A 27,087-nucleotide genomic window follows, 5' to 3' on the forward strand; every position below is an offset into this window, starting at 1 on the left:
CAGCCTGTGCACAGGTGAAGAGCTGTTTTTCTCTTCTTGGTGCTTTTAAAATGCTGCAGCAGCTTGTTTTAATGCCTTTATTTATCATTAAATATTACAAACAGTCCAAATTAATCTCCTGACCGACTATATTATAGATATTGATTTTTAAACTCATTTATTGTAACATTCCCAGCTTAGTCTGCTATTTCTATTGCTATGTATTTATGGTTTGAGTTGATTTTTTTTTTATTTATTACACCTTTATTTAAGCTGGAAATCCCTCCAAAATAAAACACAGCACACAATAAAACTAAAATCATCTTCAGAGCAGCAATTACAGACTTTAATTAAACAAGTTCTTAATAACCAAGTTACTGAGCTCTAAGGTGTCCTGGACCATTTCCTCTTAAAGCTGCAGCTCATTTGTATTTCCATTTTCTTTTTTTCTTTTTTTTTATTTATTTTTTAATTTTTACGTTTAAAATAGATTTTTTTTTTTTTTTTTTTTTTTTGGTGTTTGAATAATTTTAGAGGTTTTAATGTTTAACACAATCCTGGCTTCACGAAGCTGCACGACTACAGCAAACAGCAGCAAACGTGTGTGTGCGTGTGTTTTGCGTCTGGCACGTGCAGCCGTGTGTGCGTGCACGGTATCATCTGGCTGACGAGGCCACTGATACGGCCTCAGAGAGTCTGGGGCCGCTGGCCACCTCGCGCTAATCTGCTTCTCATTTCTGGGGCCGGCGGAGCTGTTTGTTTTGGTGAGCGCGCAGGAATGCTTTGTGTTGGACTCGCAAGCGCACGCTTTCGCAGCCTCGCACGCGCGCCATTTAAAGCTGACTACTAAATACCAGCAGCCGTGTCAAAGGTCAGTGGTCAGATGGGTGAATTATGATCAGATTTAACTGCTGAAAGGAGGTCCTGAGTTTTTTATTCATTTGTATTTTTATTTTATTTTATTTTTTGCCATCTGTTGATGAAACTTGCTGCTGAGATGATAAGTCTAATAAGAACACTGACACTTGGAATAAAAATCTTCAAAAAGATGCAACTTTTACAATTTTAAGCAAGCAAACTATTAAAAAATAAAAAACTTCTTTTTTTTTTACTTTTTATAAATAAAGTCTATTAAAATGATCAGTAATGCATCTAAAGTGAAAATGATGGTGATTTTTACTGTGCAGTCCAGACAGACCACGTTTACGGCTGCCAGTCAGCAACTAAATCTGTTATGTTTTAGTCAAAACAGTCACTATTTTCCATGTAAATGTTGTGACTTATTCCTGCAGCTCACCACCTCTCCATCGTCTCCTCTCCAGACAGGCTGAAAGAGCTGCTTTGGCTCCTGGTTTTAATCTCTCCCGGTGCCATCCTTTCCCTTTCCTCTCGTCCCATTTGTGCCGTTCTGTCCTCCACTCCTCATTATGCGCTGGATGCCGCCTTGCCCCTGGTGCGCCACACCGCTGGGCTTCAGACAAAAGGATTTGGGATGGTCTTAGTTAACAAGAAACACGATACTGAAAGAGAGGATCTGAAAAATAAGTACTCTAGCATAAGGCCCCTTCATAAGCCGCTTGAAATCTATTGAGCATGAAAAGTTATTCTAGTATAACATCTAATAGTCTCCCCTCCCAGTGAAGGGAAGAGCGCCGGCTCAAGTGTCTTTTTTATTGCGTCTTGAAGTCAGCGTTGGAAAAAATGTATTATTGGAGGAAGGCTGTGTGAGTCCAGAATAAGCAGCGGGATGTGCATCCCAGTCAGAACATTAGTTAATAAAACGCTGCATTCACTGGCTGTCCGACGTTTGTTTCTGCATGACGTTGATACAAAGAAGATGTATTCTGGAGTGTCTCTGGTGCATCTGGGATGTTTCTTAAAGCTCAGTTTCAGAGAGCGGCTCTGCAACTCGACTCCGGGTCTGTCTCTTACCACCGTCTCTCCTGGTTTTTCTGAATGAGGCGGAGAGCAGAGTTTTTCACAGAGGATAGACTTTGTTTTGCTTTGGATGTGGAGGAGTTTGGATACAAAACAATAACATATGTTTCTGTTTGCTGTGTGCTCCGGCTTCCCTCTATTCCTTTCCTTTCTCATCCTCTCAGGTATCCAACTGGTTCGCCAATGCCAGGAGGCGACTGAAGAACACGGTGAGGCAGCCGGACCTGAGCTGGGCGCTCAGAATCAAACTCTACAACAAATATGTTCAGGGCAACGCGGAGAGGCTGAGCGTCAGCAGCGACGACAGCTGCTCAGAAGGTACCACTTCCATCTAAGAGCTAAAGAAGCAGCTTTATCAGGAGGTTGATGGCCCAGTTTTACATGTAGTCACTGTAAATGATGGTGCAGAGGAGGAAGAAAAACCCAACATGAGGCAACCAATCCTGGACTGGATCCCTCCTTCGTACTGCCAACAAAACGCCACATGCAATCACACTGAAAATAACAATTCTCTTCAACATTCTCCTCCTCTGTTTTCTGCCATCAGCAAAACACATTTATTATATTATCAATGTGGTTCATGTGCTGTACCACTATATTGTAGTCAGTGGTCCGTTCTGTGTATGAACTCCACTTTCTGCACATTTACAGCAGATTTTCCCAGAACTTACCACCCAAATACACACAAATAGACTCCATATCCCCCTAAATTTGCATGGTTTTTACTAAGTTTATAAAAAACACCCCAAGTTTTCCACTTTTATCACATTGCAAATCAAGCAGTTCAAGTCCAGTTAACATCTGCAAGTGGTACCAAAGTGAACGGTGACCTGCTGGAGGTTACAACAGCAGTTGATCAAGCCATGAAAGTTGGTGCTATAAATTCCAAGGGTCCCAACTTTTCTTACCAACTTCCAACGGTTCTATCTGCGTAAAAACAGTGTTGAACACGCTGTGGTACCATAAACACAGGAGTATTATTTGGGAAGTAGAACAGAAAGTAGTGTGTTGCTATAAAAATGGTGAGGAAAAAAAGGCAATTAACAACAGAGGAGACAGAGCGTCATGACACTTATAAGTGAAAAGGTGGGAGTCAGTACTGTGTCCACCATCAAATGATGCTCAGAATCTGCAGGAAACTCAGGTAGGAAGAGGTCTGGTAGACCTGAAGAGGTGTGTGGTATGAACAAAAGGGTTGCGTATGTGGGAGAAACACGTCAAATCTTCTCTGCTAAAGACTCAGGTTTTGAGCGTCTGGTACCCTCCTGTGAGCATGGACCCTGCTATGATGGTCAGTTGCAGGCCTGGTACCATCTCCAAATGGAAGGCCCAGTTCCATGTAACGGGGAGATGTTAGAGACATGCCGTAAAGTGGGTCTCGCAAGGAAAAACGTTTCTTCCTCATCAGCGTTTAGGAACTGTAGACGATCTAACAATTTGCAGGACGATGCAGGTGATGCCTCTCTATCGAGACAATCCAAAACAGACTTCACACAGCCAACCTTTGGTCTCTTATTCTGCTTTTGACTCTTAGGTGCACCAATCAGGTGTCTGACTGGAGCATGGACCCTGCTACAGCGTCAAGAGTCAATAGCAGAATGAGCTGTTTGAGAAGATTTACTCGTCCCACAAATGCATTTTCCTTAGAAACGTGGCTCCATTTAAACAGAAAATTAACATCCTGGCCAAAAGTAGAAGATTTTTATTGTTCAAACAAAGAAATAATCCACCAAACTCTCATTTAAGGACTTTTTCTGCTAATTTTATGTATACATAAATGAAGTTCTGACCTCCATTATCAGCAGGATACACACCTCGGTGTGAACCTGATGCACTGCGACAGATCAGAAAAACCTTCTTCATCATACTTGGCATGAGGTCAGGGGAAAAGGTCGGGCCATCTCCCACTGTTTTTGTCCCAAACTGTTGATGCTGTGCAGAACCATGTTCTGGGTGTGTTTAAAGCCATCAGGGAGGCCGCGGCTGGTGTGCTGCGACACGCTGTCATTAAGACACCCCGCCGAGCCAACCTCTGCCTCCCAGCCTGCAATTGGAAATGAGTAGCTCTCCGTTTGGCGTGTATTTACTGCAAACACACACGCGGTGATTCTCCAGGCAAAGGCTGGGCCTTCTTCCGCTCGCTGACAGCACAGAAAACAAGCTCAGGAAACATTAAAAACTCCAGCCTCTGCAGTGATGCAGGGGAAGTTTGAACAGAGAGGAAGAGCACTGTGGTGTCGGTGATCTCTAATTAAGTTTTAAAGGAGGAGAAGCTGAGCGTGTGGCTTGCAGAGGAATGTGTGCGTGGTGTTTGCATTGTGTCTGCCACAGGCCACCGTACCGCTGGAAGCTCCGTATATCTCCCTGACTCTTCTCCCTGTCACATTATGGTTATGAAGCTATCCGCAGTCTGCTCCCACTACGCTGAGAGGCCTTCCATTATGTTTTTAAGCCTATGCTTTTGTTCCAGAGACTATTTCTGGGGCCAGATATGATCCCACTGACCTTGCGTACATTCCTCCTACTGTCCTCAAAGTGGTCCAGCTTGTTTTGTAGCTGAAGTTGCACATCTAAGGGAAAAAAAGGCTGCTCTTAGCATTTGGAAGTAACATGCCGTAGTGATGGTGTAAAAAGTTTATTTAAATATCTGACGTGTCATGGTGTACTAATGAGTTGAGATTGTCACAGATGCATTTTCTACCCCAGACATGCATTTCTGATATGCGGGAGCTACATAGCTTTAATTTGGCCCAGACTGAATCACGTGTCCACCCTGTCTAAATTACAGAATTACATCTTGGCAGAGGGGGTTTGTAGAGTGAATTCACCCGAATTTCCCTCCCGCCAGAGGATATCTGGTGATTCAGAAGAGTGTTTTATCTTTCTCTTGCTTCTTTTATCAGGTAAGAACCCATGATTTAATTCAATCTCTTCAGCTGCAGAACACCCTGGAAATTATTTCTGCTGGGGGAGTGAAGGGAGGGCAATGCGCTTTTGATGGAGAGGAAATAGACTGCCATCCGTTATGGTTTGGTAATACGTTTTAAGTCTCGGCTGGGCTCTCTGCTCTTGAGGTTGAAGCCAACAGGAGGGCAGGAGTGCCAGGTTGAAATCTCCCTGCTCTGGTATTTGGATTCAGGATCAGCTGAAAATAAACCAGAGAATAAGTCAGTGAGAAAATAAGTGAAGTTGGAGTCCGATATTTGCTGAAAGAAATGTGTGTGATTGCTTCGTCCCCTGGTACTAATTGTTTTGGGTGACATTATAGCCACGTGAAACCAATCTGACCTCAATGTCCTGACCCAGACACAGATGTGGAGGCCGAGAATGAAATCTTACTCTCTCTTTGGCTCAGAGCGCTTATGGCTCAAAGTATCTAGGACATATTCTGTAAAATTACACTTGAGTTAATGTCAACTTTCAGACATTCCTTCATTTCTGCCTGTGATATACAGACAGTTCAATTCATTACAGTTCAGTTCAAACAAATCCATTCTATGATCCACATTAGTCCAGTTTATAATAACTGTGTTCACATAAACCAGTTCACAAAAACAATGACCTAGCTGAGCATCACAGAACCAGGAGATAAAAACCTCTATCAGAACCAGAACCAGGAAATAAAAACCTCCATCAGGACCAGAACCAGGAAGGTCAGCCATCTTCCTGGTGGAGAGGACAGGTAAGAGGGGTCAACCAGCAGTAGAACTCTAATCCAGGGATTCCTGCTGAGAAAGAAGAAGAGAAACACAGATGAATGACAACAACAACGTCAGATATTTCTACATGGAGAGTAAAGAGAGCAGAGAGGAGCCCAGTGCATCATGGGACGTCCCCCAGCAGCCTCGGCCGATAGCAGCAGGACTAAAGGATGGATCAGGGTCACCAAGACAGACCTGCTATAAGATTTATCTGGAAGGAAAGTTTGGTGATGATTTGAAGGTAGAAAGGGGGTCTGATCCCTGAAGCCAACTGGGAGCTGGTTCCACAGGGAGGGGTCTGATACCTGAAGGTTCTGCTTCCTGAAGCCAGACTGGGAGCTTTCCCTCCTAAACCACTTCAGCACCACTGGAGCTTAACTTTTAATAGTGCTTGATCATTTCATACACTGTAAACATGACACATGCATTCATTTGCATTAAACAGAGTTGGCTTTCATCATACTGGTGTTACTGGCTGTAGTTTTTAACCTTACTGGGGCTGCAAATTCAGAAAAAGGGTTTAGTATAAAAATACAGATGTAAGTGTGTGGTGGACTGAACTTGTACGGGACACATTTAGAGTAAACAAGTTAATCAGTTTAATTACTTTGGATTTGAAAGGTTGGAATAAAGGTACAAAAGTGTGTAAAAAGACAATCTTTAACAATAAAATAGCTTGAAACTAAGGCTAGCTTGCCTTCTGCTTGACTTCTGGGGCAGCAGGAGTTGACTAAACTGGTGGTTTTTGCTTGCCAACCATGAAAATGTGGCACTCAGCCATGATTAAAATGGTTTAAAATTGACAAGTATTACCATTTTTATTTTAATTATTCAATTATATATTTAGTTTTTTTTCTCAGGTATTTAAAAAAATGTAAAAACATATAGTTATAAAGTTGCTAAAAATAATCTTGACATTTTCAGCACGTTTCGGTCTGATTAAACTAAAATATTTTGATATTTTAGTTGATTTTTATGGAAATGATTGTGCAAAAATTTCCTTATTACAATCAAACTGAAACTGTATTGCGGTTGAATTTATAATATTAACGAAAAGCAATTGTTTTATTCTACTATAGTTAGGTTTAGCTTCTAGACAACCTTCATACTGGCTGAGATTTAAGATTCAGTTTTGTTTATTTAGCCAATCTTTAACCAGGACAATACCCTAGAAATCACAGACCCTGTTTTTTAAGGGAGTCCTGGCCAAGAAAAGCCTCAGCACCACCCACAAACAAGGGACTATCACAATTAATATCATTGTCATAATAACAACAAACAAAACAAACTAAGAAATAAACATAAATGTGTCAAGTAAAAAAAAACATTTTCACTGTAAAACAACTCAAACATGGAACATTTCCCAGCTATTAGGGTAATAATGTGGATTTTTACAGTTATCTCTGTGTCATTACATTCAAGCTGGAGAATGTCACGTTTTAACTTTCTATGTGTGTGTGTTGATGGTGCAGATGGAGACAACCCTCAGAGAACACAGAGCGGCCCCAAGGAGCTCAACAAGCCTATGTACCAGAGCGTCATCAAGAAGGAGGGCTCCTCCATGGTGAGCATGGCCATGGGGATGGGGATGGGCCCCGGGCTGCGCTCCGCTGCCGAAGCCGCCTCTCTGGCCGAGGACTACGTGTCTCCCCCCAAGTACAAGAGCAGCCTGCTGCACCGCTACCTGAACGACTCGCTGCGACATGTCATGGTGGCCAACGCCGTCATGGATGCTCGCAGGAGGAACCACTCCGGCTCCTTCAGCTCCAACGAGTACGATGATGAGCTGCTCTCACCGTCCTCATCTGAGGCCGAGGCGAACTTTGTTTATCGAGCTGGTAAGGAGCCACATTTCTTACATTCTTTCCTTTGAAGAGACTCCCTCACGCACACAGACACACGACACCCTTCCCTCTTGTTCTTCTCTGTCCCCTCCAACATGGTTAGTTTTAATCATCGCAGCTGGTTTGTTATTTCACTGCCTCAGATCGGTCCTACCTCTGCTTCCATCAGCATTTGTGTTGCTGAATCTGGTTCTTATGAATGTAGTGTAATAAGCCTTGAAGTGTTTTATTAAATTTAAACAAGGCTCACACATTCATGAACCTGTGCACTGTCTCGCCAAGTCCAACTAAGCAGAGGTGGAATTCCCCCCAGCCAGCTCTTCTGCCTGGGATCTAACAGGGAAGACACCACAGGGCTGTGTAGAACATCCAGCTACTGTTCGGCATGCCTTGCATCCTGCCGCGAGGTCCTGAAGAGAGAGCAGGGCCAGCACATATATGCATGGCTAACTTTTCTTTGTCTCACTAATTAATCATTTAAAACTTCTTTAAAAGAAAATTTCCATCTTCGTCAAAAAGCTTGATGCCCTCTCAGCTTTACATCTGTTGATTTTTCTCCTGGATGAAAACAGCCGTCAGAGCGAGATGAAGTCTGTGTTTGGTCTGAGCTCAGCTGTTGTTTAATCTCCTTGTTTTCATATTGCTCTGTAATACTTCACACTGTGTTCCTGCTTTTGGTCCAAATGGAATAAGATGGCATTCACCACGGGGGAAAAAACATGTCACCTCATGAACTTTAGTCTCACATTATTTTTATCTGGGCATTTTTTTCTAGACAGGTTGAAAACAAGTCAGCTGACAAGACGTTTTGCATTTTAAACTTTTAAATTTTATTCCCATGAACTACATATCATTTGTTGAAACTGAGGCATTTTACCATTTCATGGAAAATATTATTTTATTTATATTATTAGATTGAATCTGGTACAAACCAGAAACACCTGGAGGAACATTTGACAACTAATCAGGTTAATTAGGTCAGTAACATGACTGGGTATAAAAGGCAGGTTTCAGTTAACGTACTTGAAAGTGCTTCACATAAAACATTAAAGCAAGGTGCACAAGAAACATTACAATATAAGAATTAAAGCAAACTAAGAAGAATAAGAGAAATAGACTAAATAGATTTAACAAGATAAAATACAGGCAAAAATTTTACCCAGTCTGCTCCTCCAGTGTTTACCATAAATCACCATACCTGGGCCTTTTATCTGAATGATGTGAACAGAAACCTGAAATTCCTTATCGTAATTTTACTAAACACAGTTATAGTTCAGATGCAAAAGCAGGAGGGTGAACTTTAATTTAGCCTCAGCTTCCCTGTCGTTCCTCAGTAGCAGTTGCATTAGGCCAGACTGGAAATAGAAGTCAAAAAGAGAATCTCAAAAAGAATAAAACTGATAAAATGACAGATTTTTAAGTTATAGTGTGAGGAATTAACAATTGTTGTGATAAAAGGAAGTAGCAAATGGAAAAGTTTTCAGCCTTGATTTAAACAGTTGCAATTTCAAATTTTATTTCAGAGAGGCTCACCAATCTGAGACAAACTGCTTAAAAATTTCAGGAAAATGTTTCTCAATTAAGATTTTGAAGATCCCATCATCTACAGTGTATAATGTCAAAAGATTAATAGAATCAGGAGGAATCTCTGTGTGCAGGGGACATGTTGGGTCTTTCAAGTAGCACTGCATTAAAACACTTCTAGGAATTGAACATCACTTCCCAGATGTTTACAGGCAGTTGTTAAAAGAAGAGGGGATGCTACACAATGCTAAACATCACCCTGGTACTACTTTTTACAGAGAGTTGCACAGAGTTGCTGCCAACAAATTCAAAATGAGCCATTATCTTCCATGAAATGGTAAAATGTCTCTTTTTATTCACATTTTGCATTTTGGATTTGGGCTTTTAAAAAATAGGCTATTATTTTCCTCAAGTTATTAATCCCATTGTGTAAAGAAACATCATTATTATTATTTCACCAGACATGCCTTGTTTGAAGCATCAGACTCCAGACTAACCAAAACCACCTTAAAAAAAAGTTTAACAGTTCTATGTTTGATGTTTGGATTTTCCTTCAACTTTAGTTGAAAGAAAAAAACCGTCTTCTCGCTACATGTGCACGGCGTTTCCGCTTGCAGCTTGTCCGAGCTGCGAACAATCAAGGTCAGGTCTGTTTGCCTCAGCTGAGAACACTGGGCCTTTGTTCAGGCAGACTTCATATCCAACAGTAATGTTTTCACTTTCTGTTGAGCATGGATGGAGCCCAGAGGGGCCGGATTTGAAGGTGTAGGTGGTGGAGTGACGGAGGGAAGATCTGGTTTTATTGTGTCTCTTACGGCCAAATGTGTTTTATATTATGTGGAGTGTGAGGGAGGGCGTGTGTGTGTGCAGGGTTTGTATAAAATGCATCAACAATTGCGGCAGGCGCAATTCTCTCGATCAAAAAACTTAAAACCCCGTGACCCGGGTGAAGATCGGGCTTTTTTCACTGCTACACCTGCTGAGACTAGCAGATGGAGGAGGAAAGAAAGACAGATAGACCAAGTGAGACTTATAACATTCACTCCATCAGATTTTAATAAGAGAAATCCCCCAAAAAGGATTAATTCACCTGGCTGACCTGCTGTTTTTAATAGAGTAACTATTTTATCTCTCTGGTTAATATAATTTCTTGGCGTTGACATCTCCCTCTTGGACTTCTCCGGCTTTGGCTTGTTGACAGAAGTGTTACTCTGTTACATGCAAAAAGAGCTTTTAAGTCCACACATTGAAAAGGTCTTATAAGCAGCACTTACACCTGCTGGCGCCTTCCCATCACCCATCTGAAGTAATATAAGTCCAGAGAATGCCACTTTAATTCAGATCTGGGAAAAGAAATCACTTCAGGCTCAAGTTTGCATCATTTCCTCTGCAAGTTTTTCTGCACATTCCAGTGAACACTTTCTATTTTTACAAATATTTTTATAGTGTTTTCATAATAAATGAAAAATGTGTCCCTGAGTAGCAGATTTCACATAAATCTGTACTTATATCAGCTGCACAGAGGAAAAAAAGGACAGAATAAATCAGATTTAAGATTGTTGAATGTTTCTTCAGTTTTTCTTTGACAGTGACAAAATACCTCGACATTTTCAGCTTGTAGGGAAGGAAAATAATTTGAGCCTGAAAGACGGGGCTGAAACACAAAGCAGAATCACATTCCTCTGCTAAATTCCAGCTTTAAAAACAGATTGGTCAGAGTAAAAGTTGCGTGCCTGGCAACCATTGTCTCCGTTGGCTAAAAGTCCATTATCGCGCAGAGCTGGTTGTTGTGGGTGCAGCCGGAGCTCCTGTGACAACAACGGGCAGTCAGACGTGGCAGAAGATGGAGAGTGTAGATTTACCCCAGTGGAAAACTAAACTTCTGTCGGCTTGAAAGGGTTCACACTCATGTACAACTCGCAGGCCTCAGACGAGCACATGTGCATGCACATCCAGTACAAACACACACACTGCAGTCCAAAGCCTGTGGGGAATTTCGTTGAACACAAGGAGCAATAGAATTCCATCACACATGCCAGGGGTTTCATGCCAAATTACCCTTTAATGGGATATTAAATGGCAGGAATCTGGCTGAATGTTTTTCTTCTTGCTCGGCACCAGATTTCACCCCGTCCGATATCATATATATCATTATATGCCAAATGACTTCCAACGTTTCTGTGGATGGAGACTAAAAAATCGTGGTCAGACATTTTTACATGAGATTGACAGTGATATGTATTCTCAGGTTCTCCCTGTAATGGACTTGCTACAGCTGCGTACAGTAGCCTGATGGTGAATGACTGCCAGTTGAAGTGGAAAAGCACTAGTAGCTGGAAGCTATAGTCAGTGGTCAACATCAAGTTTCCAATGAGTCTGATGTAAGCGTGTTTCAAAATGTACATCTGTTAGGCTAAGATAAAGATTTTCTAATGAACAACACTCAGAGTCTACAGCCAAGCTAGCAGCTTTGTGCTAACTACGAGCTTTGTGCTAGCTTGATTGTAGAAAATGGTCATTGCGCTACAGTAAACTTAGAAGAAAAGGTAAAAAAGATAGTGTTTGGTGAATTATTGAATATGTAAAACCATCTCTCCTGAATTTACACTGCATTTACAATCTTTGAATAAATTTGTAATTATTTTCTAAGTATGTTCATGTTTGGTTAGCTAGGAAGCTAATCAACAGCAAGTTTCCAGTTATGAGTCTGTTATAAGCTTGTTTCAAAATGTATATCTATTGAGCTGAAAAAAAAGTCTTTTCTAATAAACAACGCTCGAAGCCAGCTTTGTGCTAGCTAGCAGCCTTGTACTAGCTTAATTAAAAAGGGCACTGCGCTAAAGTAAACATAGGAGAAAAACTAAATAATAATAATAAAAATAATAACAATAATGATAATAATATACAGTGTTAGGTGGATTATTTAACTATTTCTCCTGAACTTAAACTGCATCTATGAATAATTAGCATGGAAGTAGCGGGAAAAATTAGCATGTAGTTAGCATTTGGTGAATTATTTCTTTGTTAAAACAATGCTTCTGAGCAATAAATCTTATTCTCTTGGAAAACCTTTTGATTTCTTTTTTAAATTTAACCGCGTTAGTAAGGAAAATGCATTTGTGGGATGAGCAGAAGAGTTGACTATGCTCATTAACCATGACCTGCACTACCTCAACCTGTAAATACAATTTTAATGTCATTTTTGTATCTATGTTGCTTCTCTTTTTTATTTGTATTTGCTTTTATTCTAAATTATTTTTTACTTTTTGTGCTGAAAGTACAATGAGAGCCAAATTTACTGGAGTCAAATTGGCGGAATAACCTATTCTGATGAAAAACTTGCCAAATCTTCTTGACACTGTATTCTGCTATTGACTCTTGTTTTTTTAGCTTTGTGGTACACCAGGTGCACCAATCGGCATGATTGGTGCATGGACCCTGCTAAAGCCCTCAAAACATGAGTCAGTGGCTAAATAAGCTGTTTGACAGGGTCAGAAAAGATTTGGCAGGTTTTTCCCACATACTCATCCTTCTGCTCATCCCAAAATGCACTTTCTTCACAAATATGGCTCCATTTAAAAGGGAAATAAACAGATTTTCTAACAGTCTAACATTTATTGACAAGAAGCATTGTCACAACAAAGAAAAAATCCACCAAACACTACATTTCCTTACTTTTTGTGCTTTGCTTAATTAGTGCTAACATGCTAGTGTTTCTGGTGTTAATGTTTGCCTTCATTGTATACCTTTATAACATTAACTAACCCCAAAGTCAAAGTGCAGATTTGTTTATTATTTTTGTTTGTTCATATATTTGGAAAAATTTGGAGTCCTTGATGGTCTTAGCTGTACAGAATCTCTAAGGCCCATGACAATCCATCTCTGACCTGATGTGACAGACGGTTTTTTACTTAGGAACTGTCTGGGAAGATATCCATGGAAACTGTTTGGAAAAGGCCATGCACTTTGGATAAATACTTGGCAGGTGATTGGATGGAACATCTGTCAATCAACTTCTTGTACCAGCAAAGCCACTTGGTCAATGTAAGCTCTTGATGGGGCCAACTGGAAGAAAAGCAAGCATCTATGAAATCAAGAAAGAATCTGTGAATTGCGCTCTGTCATTCTTGTGTAACTGGTTATTAGTAGTCAAACTGTTGACTGCAATGATTCGACCCACTGGGCCACTGACATAAAACACATTCTTGAAGAGATAGATTTATCAGAGTGTTTGAGATATTTTTATTTTAATTTGAATTAAAGCAAAGCCAGAAAAATCATTTTAGATATCCTCTTATTTGTTTTTCGGGCACTGAAACAAATTAAACCATCATCATCACTAGAGTAGACATGCTGTTGTATTTCATTTATAGTGTTTGGCATGTTCTTTAACTTAACATTAGTTGCTGAGCATTAAAGGCAAATTATATCTGGGGTTATTTTTGCACGTATCTGATTATAAACCAAAGTACTGAACCAACTTTTAGGATTGCTGCCATACAAAAAAATTAACTCACTTATGTTTGACATTGTTCAAGTAGCTTATAGTGCTGTTTAATACATTGACGTCTTTGAAATCGGCTCGGTGAAAACAGCAGTGTTCGACGGCAGCCGCTGAGACCCTATGGGCCTTTCAAATTAGGTCACAAAGAGTGCCAGACAGTTATTGAATCATGGAGAGTTTAGTGGCACTTAAGCAGCTCTGGAGTCGTCCAGATGAATGGAAGAAAAGTCATCTTTATGTGGAAAGAAATGTAAGTTTTTGGATATCTTTTCTTGACATAGAATAGTAAATGTAATGTGTCATATTTTCATCTAATTTAGTCTAACAAGATATACTTTACTGAATTTCCCTTACCGTTAATATCTGTCTTGTTTGGTCTCCAAAGAGAACCCCAGCTGTGATGATTTATGCAGCAGCGTTGTTGAGGGATGGCGGTGGTCGTGCCTGATTTAATACTTTGATGTCTTGCTTGCTGACTGGTGAGCAGCAGTGTGATTTACTGTAGGCCACAGAGCCACAGAGAATACCTTGCTCAACAAAAGGCCACTTGATGACAATGAGCCACTCCCCGCTGGTGATGGATGTGGACTTCTTGTCCCAGGAATCCAGCGATGTGGACAGACTGGCTATGATTTGCTCTTTCCACAGTTTCATAGGGAAGAAGAAAAAGAAGACAGAGGAGGGGGTTGAGGATGTTGTTCCAAGACAGAACCTCTTGCCAAGACTCACTGGGTTCAGGTTAGGCTTTAGAAATCAGTGTGGGGGGGATGGAAGGAGGGGAGGGAGGCACTTGTTCCATCCAGATTAAGAGTTGAGTTTCCTCAGCGGTGGCATCAGCATGGTGGCTGGAGCTAGGAGATGGAGGGAGCATGCTTGGAAGAATTAATTTTAATTTGTTTAAACTTAAGCCATAAACTAACATAATAACAAAGAATAAAGATTAGAAGTAAAATCGGTTCAGAGAGGGAGTTTCAGATGAAGCATCAATGAAAGTTTGAATTGTTCTAAAAGTCACATGACTGATGAATCAAGGCTCCCTCACAGTACAGTCACTGTTCATCTGGAAATTTGTGTAGGAATTTGTTTTAATTCATCCATCCTTCCGTTATTTTTTAAACATATTTTTAAGTTTAAAACATCATGTCATTAAAATATTCTCATTAATTTGTTAGAAAAAGTTGCAAAAACAATGTAAACACAATATGTTGTGGCTTGTTTGATGGATGACCACATGTGACCCAAAAAAAGGAAAGCTTTCCATATTAGGAACAATTCTGGCACACAAAATACTATCTGTAATCCATATCCAGGCCAACAGTTGACATCTGGACCACATGTGGACCACAGGAGACTTGCCATAATCCAACTCAGGATGGCAACTGATATATGGTCCACGTCTGGCCCACACAACACTTGGCAGTGCCGTAACTGAGCCATAAGTGCCAAAAGTAGCCCGGATTTGGCCCAAACATGTCTGATATCTTGGAGTCAGCATCAGAACCCTCGCTGCAGTGTTTCGGATCAGCTGGGGGCTCTTAGGGACAAAACAATAATCAGGTATTACAGTAGTCCAGTCTGGAAGTAACAAATCCATGGACTAGTTTTTCTGCTTTACTCTGAGACAGGAGGTTCATCCTTTTGAGGAATATTACATAGATGAAAGAAGGGGATCCTAGAAACCTGTTTTATATGTAAGTTCAAGATGAGATCCTGGTCCTCTATAGTTCTGGAAGCCAATGTAATACCCTCTATCATAAGTAATGTAAGTAAACTGTAGATAAAAGTATTTTTCTAGGCAAGGTCTTCTGTGAGGTATGTGAAAGGCTTCGGGGTGGGGCAGCTTCAACAAGCAGCAGTTGGCAGAGGAGAGGTTTAATCCTGGCATGAGGCAGCAGTTCATGCAAATGGAAAGGTGGATAAAAACACAGAGTTGGGGGAAGGGAGGGAGATCTAACGGGTGTGAGTCGTCATCCTGTGGCGTTAACAGAGTTAACAGACAAACATGGACTAACATGGTTTACACGCAACTTCCCAACATAGAACCGAAGAAGTACGGAATAATAAGCTGCCCGCCTGTTCGGACAAACCGTGCCATGCTGCCGGGTGTAAAACACGAATAGTTTCCATTTTAAAAAGCCAGCCGTGTCTAGAACAATAGGCTGGCATTGTGTTCCCACGGGATGTAGGAGAGCAGAAAGAGGTTTAACAAGAGCGCAGAGGTGTGACCCAGGATGCAGAACACACATCCAGAAATCCCCCAAGAGTGTGAGAGAGCAGCTCAACTACCACTGTGAAGAATTGCAACATAATGATGCAGTGAGTGCTGCGCAAACATATCATTTGGCCACCAGATCCCAAAAAAAGCCTATTTTTGTGCACATGTAAACACTTAAAAATCTGAATAATGTTTACTTGTGGTTCCTCCTCCTTTTTTTCCTTCCCTAATGTGTGTGTTTTGTACACCACAAACAACAGCCATTCATCCCCAGGGATGTTACTGAGAAAGCTGTGATGAAAGCGTCTGGCGCTGGACGCTCAGGCCTGTTTTGTCCCTGTTTCTGCTGAATGAAAGCAGAGATAACACACTCATGTGTTCATCATCAGACATGAAAACTTTTTATCCTTATTGTGATGATCATCTTTTGCCTCGCCAACCCCTGGTTCCTCATGATGAGCCTGTTGATTCCTCTTTTTTTGGTTGTCCGCAACATTGTGGCAAACCACCCACACCCAAATAGAGAGACACACACTTGCCATGACAACGTATTTACAGCGTTTTCTTTTTTGGCTGATTTTTGGGGCCCTGATTTCTCTGTTTACTGGCACTCGTAAACACAATGACGACCTGGCAGTGTTTAAACATCTAAAACGCTGTTATTATTTCTCCATCTAGCACAAGGCAATCCTCATTGCTCGGTTATCTGGCCTGACCGCAGCTCACCAGTGTGTCATCTGCTGGGCAGACGTGGAAAAAAACTGAGCCCAGAATAAGCAGCCGGTATCTGTCTGGCTGGATCGCTGCACGTTTGGTCTTTTTAATACCATAGAAGCTAATTATTCAACATTTTTAAAGTGATGAAAATGTTGTCTGGGCAAATGGAGAAGGCATTAAATTCACACCATGTATGATGTCTTTGGCTAACTGAGTGGAATTGACAGTTTGGGTTTTTTTTCTTTGACTCTCAAAACCTATTCAGCACCAGAAGAAACAGAGAGAGGGAGAGTATAAAAGTCGAGTTGGCAGAACAGAAGGCGGTGGGTTGCCAAGGGATCTCTAACTTCATTTACAGACTCTTTTTGACATTATAAAAAGCACACATCACCAGAAAATACTATATTTATAGAAGATAGATATAAAAGGCCAAAAGCATGAGTCTCGCACCTCTTGCTAAAGACTGTGGCTTAACCCTTAAAACTCCTCTGGGTCATCGCTTATATTGTTATCAGTTTCTCAGGAGGGGTAGTGTGTAACTCTGGGATGGATATTTTACCCTTTAGGTGATCTACGGAAGTTTTCCAGGCATTTCTATCCCGTCCAGGAGGTTTACAATCCAGCCACTAAATGTAGTTTTATTCAGAGACTCTATCTAGTAAATCCACAATGATCCATGATAACAGCATTATTTATCACATTTCATCAAAAAAAGATCACCATCACTACTATGTTGCTAAGAGACCTCTATTTAGACCTGGACATGATGATGAAGCCACTTCCTGTCAAACTTTCCACCAATCAGAGAGCTTAGATTGACGGTAATGTCCAATCAGGAGCAGCCAAAGATCAACCAGTGAGCAGAAAGTTCTATGTGTGTCTGAAAAGAAGAAAAATAAAGCTCCTCTATGGCTGGAATGAAGCCAAGAAGACGTTTCTGATGCACGGTGGCGCCAAAAAGCAGCTGAGCTGGAGTTGGTTTAGTGAGGATAGCAGGTAAATAGTAGCAGAAAAAACTGGAAATGAGGAAAAAGTGGAAACAGTGGAAATAGTTTCTGTTGTTTGTTTCAGTGCCATTATTTTTTCTCCTGAAAGCCAAGACTTGAGAGAATGATGCAGATGAGAAAAGGTTTGGTCACTGTTGATCTGTGTGTTATTTCTACAAAGTTCTGTTAGTAATAAATTCTGCTTTCTTCTTCTGGTCGGCCTTTATGCTGTTATATCTATTCATACATTCATTTTACATCATTTTAGCTTCATAATCTGAAGCTGAGGCTGGAAACATGTCTGCTTGGTGACTGGGATTAAAAGCTTCAGCTCCTACTGGTAGTTTTACAAAGAACACCAGATAAAAAATTAGAAATGGTTTGAGGTTTTTAAGTGTTAAATCAGTGATAAAATAAGCAGACGGTACAGTTTGTGGTCTGAGGGTTTTTTTGTTCTTTTCTTTTAGAACTAAACCAGTAAATGTGAGCAGTCACACATCTGGATGTCGATGGGATCTGCTAAGTTGTGTTTCATGGCACAGATGTTAATAGAGGTGAAGTCCAGCGCAGCGTTATGACTAATCTGTAATTGCAGCACCTCCTGACTCATCCTCAGACCTTTTCACTTGCTGTCCGGGGCCTCAAAGAGGCAGCGTAACGATACGCCGAGCTGGCTTCATTCTGACCCGAGCCGATCCTGCTCTGTTTCTCATCAGGTGCTTTAAAAGAAATCAGCTGAGCTCATTTCTTTACTTCATCAGTTGAGTTTGGATTTCTTTGTGTGTGTCCAGCTTCATCAGGCTTCCTCCACCCGGTCGCACTGAAGGAAACTAGTTCCACACACCAATCATTTACTGACATTTAGGAGGACTTCAGAGTTACTAATAATGACTTCTAGCAATGTGTTAGGTACTCTGATTATGAAGCATCAGAAATCCTAAGAAAAGAGATTTTTTACAAACTCCACTTCCAACAACACATTTATATAAAACATAAAAACCAGTTTTTCTTTCATTTTAACCCCTTGATGCCTGCTTATTTTTAGCTTTTGTTTATTTTATTTCTTTTTATCACTGATTTATTTGATCTTTTTGCCTTTACTCACACTGGTGTATTTTTTTACATAAATTGTATTATTCATCTTGAATTATTAAATGATTTAATTTCTATTTTATTTTATTAACGTCTTTTTGTGTTTGTTTTTTTTCCCCTGATTTTCTACTGTATTTACATTAATAAATTCAGGTGTTAAGGGGTTAATATTTTATTTTTCAAAGACCATGTACAGTTAAAAAAATGTTTATTAGGATAAAAAGGATTAAAATAGATTCTTAAAATGCATTACAACATATGCTTGGGATAAAGTGCAAACTTAAACAGGGTCAAAAAAGCTAATTCCATTTGGTAAAAAAGATTTAGTGCAAATATGTAAATTAATGGTGACAAAAACTTATATAAACTGAGGTGTCCCTTACAATTAATAAGAAACTGTCCCAGCTTTTCTGGAACATGTTGCATCAAAGTAAAAAAAAAAAAAAAAAAGTATCATTGTGAACTATAAATTTTGTCTTTGTGATGTATTGAAAAATTTTAGACGATGTCCCAATTTCATTGGAAAAGGAATTTATATTATGTAGATAATTTTGTCCAAATAACCAAAGAATCTTTTAACAAATTGCATTGAAGCTTTCAACTTTATGAGTAGAAGTTTTCTGGTCCGTCGTGAGCTAAGAAAAGAAGCAGCGCTCATGATAAAAGGTCATCAAGAGGATCCAGCCTCAGCTTCCAAGAATATATGTCAGGCCCATGTGTGACCACTTACTAATATTTAAGGAAAAACCAGGGATTAGTGCACACACATCTCTTTTTTTTCACCAATTCCTTAAACAAGGTTCATGCTTAATCAAAAGGATGTATTTCAGTGTCTTGAGAGAGATTTTTCAGTTTCATGTAGTTTTTTATATAAAGCTAGTCCTCAACATGTCATCTCAAGACTTAAATGAAACAGTAAAATCAAATTCTTTATAATCCAGATTATTCCAGTTCATTCTGATTTACGTGTTGACCTCATTACCCGAGTCAGTCTGAAGGTCATACATGTATACCGCCATCAGCTTTTCATTTAAAAGGATGTTTTGGAGCCCTGATTCCTGCAACAGATTAAAGACGAGGTTTTCCTCCATATGCTCGCCTTAGATCACAACATCGTCTGCCTCTCATCTGTTTGTTAGCTAGTTCCATATTTTCACCAAAGAAAACTTTAATTCATTGTGTTTAATATGAGCAGATGTCTGATCCAGACTAAAACACAAAACTAAATTAATGACAGATGAAGATCAAGACACCCATTTTTAGTCATTATTGCCTTTGCAGAAATCCAAATTATTGGATTTTTTTTTTTTTTTTTTGCATACTATTCATATTAGTTTTTGCCATTTATAATAAATAACAGCCTCAAATAAGCTAAGAAATGGAAACAAAAAGAGTGTAAGTGTAAGTAATGTGCAACCTTGTTTTTATAATTTCATGAATCTCTTGGGCCAATCAGTTACACAATATGGTTATATTAATTATTTTGGAAGGCATCGATCAATGTTACAGTACTAACAATCTTTTTCATTTATTTTGCTAATCTTTACAAGAAAAGTCCCATTAAGACCACAGATCTGTTGTTTAAGGATAAAAGTAAAAGTTTCCCACAAACAGGAGACAAACCAGTTCGTAAACTTTGGAGATTACAGAATATTGATTTATGGGGCGATTTGAATGGACAGCATTCTGATTATTACGGCTCAGACATTTCAGACAAAGTTTCATCACTTCCTCCCTTTATTTATATTTTCCATTCAAGTCTTTAAAGGCTCAGCACCCCGTATTAGCCTGTTTTGGGTTTTGACCGACGTGGTACCAGTCCCAATGTAGGGCTCTGATAAGGTATCAACAGCTTTTACAAGTGTTTAAGCACAAGAGTAGATAAGCATGTCATTAACATAGAAGGGGTTTTTATTATCTGTTAAATCAAGGCCTACATCATTTATATAGAGTGAAAATAAGGGGGCCAAGAATAGAGCCTTGTGGAACACCCTGTGTAACAAAGAAAACATGAGAACAAAGATTGTTGTATTTTACATGTTGAGTTCTATCAGAGATGTTTTTCATCATTAAAAGATCACTAGCACTATGTTGCTAAGAGACCTCTATTTTGGCCTGGAAATGATAAACCACTTCCTGTCAAACTTCCTACCAATCAGAGAGCTTAAAATGAGAGCAGAAAGTTCTATGTGTGTCTGAAATGAAGAAAATAAATGCTCCTTTGTTTTTGTTTCAGTGCCATTATTTTTTCTCCTGAAAGCCAAGACTTGAGAGAATGATGCAGATGAGAAAAGGTTTGGTCACTGTTGATCTGTGTGTTATTTCTACAAAGTTCTGTTAGTTATAAATTCTGCTTTCTTCTTCTGGTCGGCCTTTATGCTGCTATATCTATTCATACATTCATTTTACATCATTTTAGCCTCGTAATCTGAAGCTGAGCCTGGAAACATCATGTCTGCTTGGTGACTGCCACAATGTTAAGTGAGCTAGTATTTTTGGACTTCCTCCACAAAGCCAAAAACCATCAGACATCTTAGCTTTTCCCTTTGGCGATAAAAAGGGGTGAGCTTCTACATGCATTTTACTTAAAAAAAAACAGGCGAACAAAAATAGAAAAAGTGGTTTGGAGTGTTAAGCCTTTGATTTATCATTCTTTTAATTAAATATTCCCATAGATATCAATTATCAGTGACTAAACATTGACATTAAATTGGAGTAATTTCAGATTGAAACCTAATAAAATTCCTGTATGTGTGTTAGTATGTTTATTTGTCTGCCTAATTCTGCCCAGCCCATGGTTTGTGCAGAAGGATGTGCCTTGTTTATTGTTGTGTGTTGCTAACAACAGCACCAGATGGTAATGATGATATCCAGCCACTCTTCTGTATAATCATCCTAGCAGGTGGAACATCATTCCCTCTCTAATTTGTCATCCCCTGCTTGTTTTCCCTCATTTTCACAGAAATTTGTGAAAACCGTTCTTTCTTCTTTCTTTTTGCTCTCCCTTCATCATCCTGCCACAACGTTAAGTGAGCTAGTATTTTTGGACTTGCACCACGCCAGAAACCATCAGGCATCTTAGCTTTCCCCTTTGGCGATCCGTGAAATCCCGCTGTCAGAGGAACCCAAAGGAAACAGCAAAGTTGACGGAGTAGTCAGTAGCAAGGTAGTAAAGCAAATAAAAAACTAAAAGAAGAAAAAGAAAAAATAGAGGCTCTTTGTGATTTATTGGAGATTTATTGAGTTGTTGGCGCTACTTGTGTTTTTAAAAAACTGAGTTTTAGATTATTTTAGGCTAGGGGCTTTGGAAATACAGTTTTTGCATGCAGTGGAACATGTCCAGATTCTGTGGTTAGGGGTTCCCAGAGGACCCAGACTGGTGCCTTGACTCATGTGGAGCTCCTGGGGTGCACGGTCACTTTGCATCCACACCTCCACCTGCTAAAGAAACACTGTTTCTTATGTTGTGAATACAGCAGCCAGTCAGAAAACGCCTAGCACACACTGGAAACACTGAACAGTTGTGGATGGAAAAACTGCACAGCCCACAGTGACTTCACAGAAACACACAAATACACACTTTCTCTTGCGTGTTGCTTGTCTTTGATGTTGCTGCTACTGACCTTGTTTATGCTGTCACCAACAGATCTTTACGTAAGCAGCTGTAAACACCGAGCTCATGTTATTTGTTTGTGGGGGGAGTATATATACTGTACGTATATATATCTATCTATATATATATATAGATAGATATATATATATATCTATATATATATATATATATATAAATGACAATCTTGACAGCAGATAAAGTGCAGATGAGATACCTTCTTTACATTATTCACGTACCTAAAACTCCATGCTGTTAAAATGTAAACAAACAAAATCATGGATGGATGCAGGATGTGGTTCAGCATTGTCTTGCTGAAATCTGCAAGGTCTTCCCTGAAAGAGACGTTGTCTGGATGGGAGCAGATGTTGCTCTAAAACCTCCATGTATTTTTCAGCATTGATGGAGCTTCACAGATGTGGAAGCTGCCCACGCCATAGACACTAATGCAGCCCCATCCCATCAGAGATGCAGCTGTTCACCTGTCCACTGATAACAAGCTGGATGCTCCCTCTCCTCTTTAGTCTGCAGGACACGCCGTCCATGCTTTCCAGAAACTAGTTCACATTTTCATCCAGGTTTCCACTTTGCCTCAGACCATTTTAAATGAGCTTTGGTCCAGAGAAGACGGTGCTGTTTCTGGATTCTGTTCACATCTGGCTTCTTCTTTGCATGATGGAGCTTTAACCTGCATTTGTGGATTTCAGGGTTTCAGACAAACTTTTTGGGAATTTGGGTTTATTTGACACACAATCAAGCAGACAAAATAGTCGGAAAGGATTAAAAGTTGGAGTTAACAGATAAATTATAGAAAACTTTATTCTCAACAAAACTCAGTCTTTATTAGAACAGACAGAAAACATAATTTATTTGGGATTAGCTGCATTAAAATGGTCACTTTCAAGTATCTGGATCAGCCAGTATTACAGCAAATCTCTGTAACAAAGGATGAATGATAAGGAGACGGAGGATTAGAGAGCAGGGGAGAGAGACTCACTGATAAACTCTGAGGCCAGGATAGCACCGTAGAGAGTTGTGGCTAAGTGAGAACGTGAGCATATTGTTGGAACTCCCTGATCCACTAAAACCTAAAATCTCATCCACTGGTTTTTACCTCTGGGTTATCACGTCCTTATCTCCAGCACACATGTGCTCAGACATTCCTTCTCTTCTTCTAAGAATGATCAACAGAAGAAAATTGTGGCTAAAGAAGTCTGTCTCTTCTCTGTGGAATACAACTATTACAAAACAAATTGGAAAACTAAGGAAATTTCATTATCAGGCCCACATTAGCCCACGGCATCGCAGACCCTGCCCTGTCAACATGGGTCATGACATCTAGGGGAAGTGAGCAAGGAGCGTAGGGTAATTAGGTGCTTATGGAGGCTTACAAAGTCCTGAATGCTGGATCCAGGTATTTGGAAACTCTGTGGAGAGTTTTAGTGAAAAGCGAGGTTGGAGGGGACAAAGCCCAACCAGTAAAGGCTTGTGTGTGTTTGTTGCGACGGTGGAGGATTTTGGGCTTTAGGCCATCTGCTGCTGACACTTCGAACAGTGTCCTTGAAAAACCTTTACAGTCCCTCCTTGAAATCATGGGAATGAAATTCCTGTGAAAATGAAGATTTTCATTAGCAGAAGAGAGCGCTGAGGAAGGCCTGGCGAGGGGGGCGCTTGTTAAAACGGCAGCTCAGATTCAGACTTTATTAGGAAATGTGGCAAAGGGTGTGTTGCTACGGGAGACTGGGCATACCCGGGTAATACGCCATTACTTTAGACCACACGACTCGATGGAAATTTCTAGAGAATTTACTGTTTTTGAATATTTTTGTCATCTGTATCTGGTCCAGGTCGCATTAGTTTATCAGAGGACAAAAGGTCATCTCCCAACAACTGCTACATAAACCTGAATTATTTTTTTTTTTAATCATTCAAATTATTTTAACCCTTTAAATTCCACTTTGATCACATGATTTAGATTTTTTTGTGTGTGTTAAAAAGAAAATAGTTGCTTTCTAAACATTATTTGGTTGGCAGGGGTTTTATTTAAAGATCAGTCTTAAATAAACAAAACCTTCAGTAACAAAACTCAATGATAATGATGATTATTTTGTGCAGATTTATAATTTACTGACTTTTCCTGTTCATTAAAGGACAAAAACGTGTACAATCAGAATCAGAATACTTTGTTAATCCCGGAGGAAATTGTGTGCACACAGTCGCTCCATAGAAAGGAAAAGATAAAGATAAAAATCTCAATAAGAAGAATTACAGTTACAGTATCTATATAAAGAGATACAGAATGAATCCTGCCATTGAGTACTATGTACAGTACTATCAGTGTGATGAACAGTAAAATGTTAATGTAGTGCAGAAAGTAAATGTGTGACAGTGGATGTTGTTGCGATGTGGAGGAGTTTGATGACCACGCGTAGGAACGGCTGCAGGCTGTGAAGCTGCTATTAAAACAACACATACGATACATTAATCATTTTTCCACTTTGTATGTTTTTGCTTGTTTGTTTTGTTGTTTTTTTTCTTTTTTTTTTTGCTTATATCATTTATTAATTTTAAATTATTTTAACCCTTTAAATGCCAGTTTTGTCACATAATGTCACACTTCTCATAAAGTTAATTTCTGTATGCTAAATTATACTGCATACTGAATATACTGTCTATATACAAAACATTTGTAATAAAACTGATTTTGATGGGGTTTTGTTATATGTTTGTTTTTGAGTTGTTTTTTTTTTTTTTTTCGTCAGGATCAGTTTTACAATTGACTAATTACCCTTTTGGCTCATTAGAGGACAAAAGTCCTCTATAAAAGTTATAAAATCATTACAGATTCTTTTTCCCCATTTTTTAATCAGATTTTTCCATCAATGTCATTCCTTATCAAAATAACTAAATATGTAATTATTCTAATTATTTAAACCTTTTAAATGTTCATTTGATCACGTGTTGTCATTGTTTTATTGGAAAAAAAATAAGAGAAAACTAGTTATTTTCCATAAAACAAATAAAACCCTCCCCTTCTATGATGACTTCTAAGACCAAATGTCTAAATATCAACAACAAAATTACCCTAATATGTATTATATGGGAAAATGTTTTCATGAAAATAGTGATATGTGATCAAACTGGCATTTAAACTATTTGAAAATTATTTCAATTATTTAAGAAATAAAAGAATAAACTATATAAATCATATTGCTTTTATAGCAGTTTTTGGAGGGGACTTTTTTGTCCTCTAAGGGACCAAAATGGTAATTAATTTGTTCCTCAGGGTCCTGTTGACCTTTTCTAAATATTCAACCTGGGATTTCAAAGATGTTAATGAGAAACACTTTCTTATCCCAAACCCCATATGGGGGAAACAAAACCGGAATCGAGACCAACAACTAACTAAAAGGACATGAAAATGACCCACCAGGGTTTAAATCTGACCGAGTTTTAGTTTCGTGTTTAATTTAAAAACAGGGCTTTTAAAATCCAGATGCTCGGCTCTGTTTTAATACTTCATGAAACGCCAAGCCCATGTCATCATATTCACCTAAAACAGGATTTGCAGAAAACATGCTGAAGTAAACACACTGGCTGCTCTAAAGAGAAGTTTGCTTTCATTGTTTAATGACTTTGCTATTCCTGGTTAATGTTTAACATATGAGATAGAGATTGCTCCCATTTGAGCAGGAGGAGGCATCCATCTTTCCCTCTCTGACTCACTTTGCTGCTTTTCTTTCCCACTTACATCTTTTACACTCGGTCATTTTCAATCTGATTTGCTCAGACAACTCACTTACGTTGGCCCGGGCCCATTTGTTTTCCAACTAAATATTACAGAATGGAGTTTATGAGTCATAAGAAACATCTTTCAACTCAGTCCTGTTAGTCACATTTTGCTGCTTGACGGCTTCTTGAAAGCATCCGTTTTTTGTTTTTTTGTTTTAAGAAGAAAGAAAACAGAGCAACACATGTTTGCATAGTCCAGCAGAGAATTTCCAAAACCTGCAAGATTTTAAGAAATCTTCACTGAACCCTGAAAACTTGCAGATTTGACCCTTTTTTCCCTTCTTGTGCTTTCAGAAACCACAGACTATGGATCAAGTAAATGTGACAAGTGAGTGGATTTTGTTTTACCTCACAGCTTAGATAAAAACCCTCCAATTATAAGCTGAACTTGACCTCTAACGCTCTCTGTGTTCTTTCTCTTTGTGTGTTTGCCTGTTGTGATCGTCAGCGGTGGCGTTGCGGCTACGCAGAAGGAGAAGGTGAAGGGCAAAGATGAGACGTACTGGAAGGAGATCAACGCCGCCATGGCCTTGACCAACTTGGCGCAGGGGAAGGACGGCGTCTCTGGGACAACCAGCTGCATCATCCAGAAATCCTCCCATATAGCAGAGATCAAGACTGTAAAAGTGCCGCTGATGCAGAAATATTAGCTCTGACGTCATCCTCCCATCCCTCTATGCAAACCAGCAAACTCACTCGCTGGAGTCCAAATAAACTCCCTCTGAAACCAGACGGACTGAAGTTCAAAGAGGCCTTGATCATCCTTTGAGAGTGTTGCAGCATTTCCTAAAACGCAACACTTTTGTAATGTTAACTTATTTTTTACTTTTTTTTAAATTTCCTTTTTTATGCTTCAAATTTTGAATTTGCCAAAGTGCCTTTGTTTTTCCTTTTTAGACGGATAACTCACTGAGTCGTGCCGATACCAGGAGATTTGTTTTGTGTGCCTTAAAGACTTGATGAGGCACCAATAAACTCAAAAAACACACACCTGCACAGATGCACATGCAGAATAAAAGCCCAGCTCGGATTAGCCGAAGGCTTTGTTCTTGTTTTGACTGGACTCGTCATTTAGACTGTAGAGCAACTCTGCTTTGTCTCGGTGGAACTCTGCTTTCTGGCAGGCCTTCGTGGACGTGCAGATAAGCAAACCAGCTCCTCCTCCTTGTCATCATCATCATCATC

The 27,087-nt window shown here is 39.5% G+C and overlaps 1 protein-coding gene across 2 annotated transcripts in view; it reads left to right on the forward strand.

Moving 5' to 3' along the window:
- The window catches only part of mkxa (mohawk homeobox a), a 30,635-nt gene extending 3,756 nt beyond the window's left edge, over nucleotides 1–26,879 (forward strand). For both annotated transcript variants that reach the window (XM_041967463.1, XM_041967461.1), the window contains exons 4-7: nucleotides 2,082–2,235; nucleotides 7,091–7,456; nucleotides 26,197–26,230; nucleotides 26,351–26,879. In XM_041967463.1, the coding sequence (XP_041823397.1) occupies nucleotides 2,082–2,235; nucleotides 7,091–7,456; nucleotides 26,197–26,230; nucleotides 26,351–26,552 (756 nt within the window). In that variant the 3' untranslated portion in view covers nucleotides 26,553–26,879. The remainder of the gene's footprint in view (nucleotides 1–2,081; nucleotides 2,236–7,090; nucleotides 7,457–26,196; nucleotides 26,231–26,350) is intronic.
- Nucleotides 26,880–27,087: the final 208 nt, after the last annotated feature.

The sequence above is a fragment of the Melanotaenia boesemani genome, chromosome 18 (genome assembly GCF_017639745.1).
Source record: "Melanotaenia boesemani isolate fMelBoe1 chromosome 18, fMelBoe1.pri, whole genome shotgun sequence".
Classification (NCBI taxonomy): Eukaryota; Metazoa; Chordata; class Actinopteri; order Atheriniformes; family Melanotaeniidae; genus Melanotaenia; species Melanotaenia boesemani.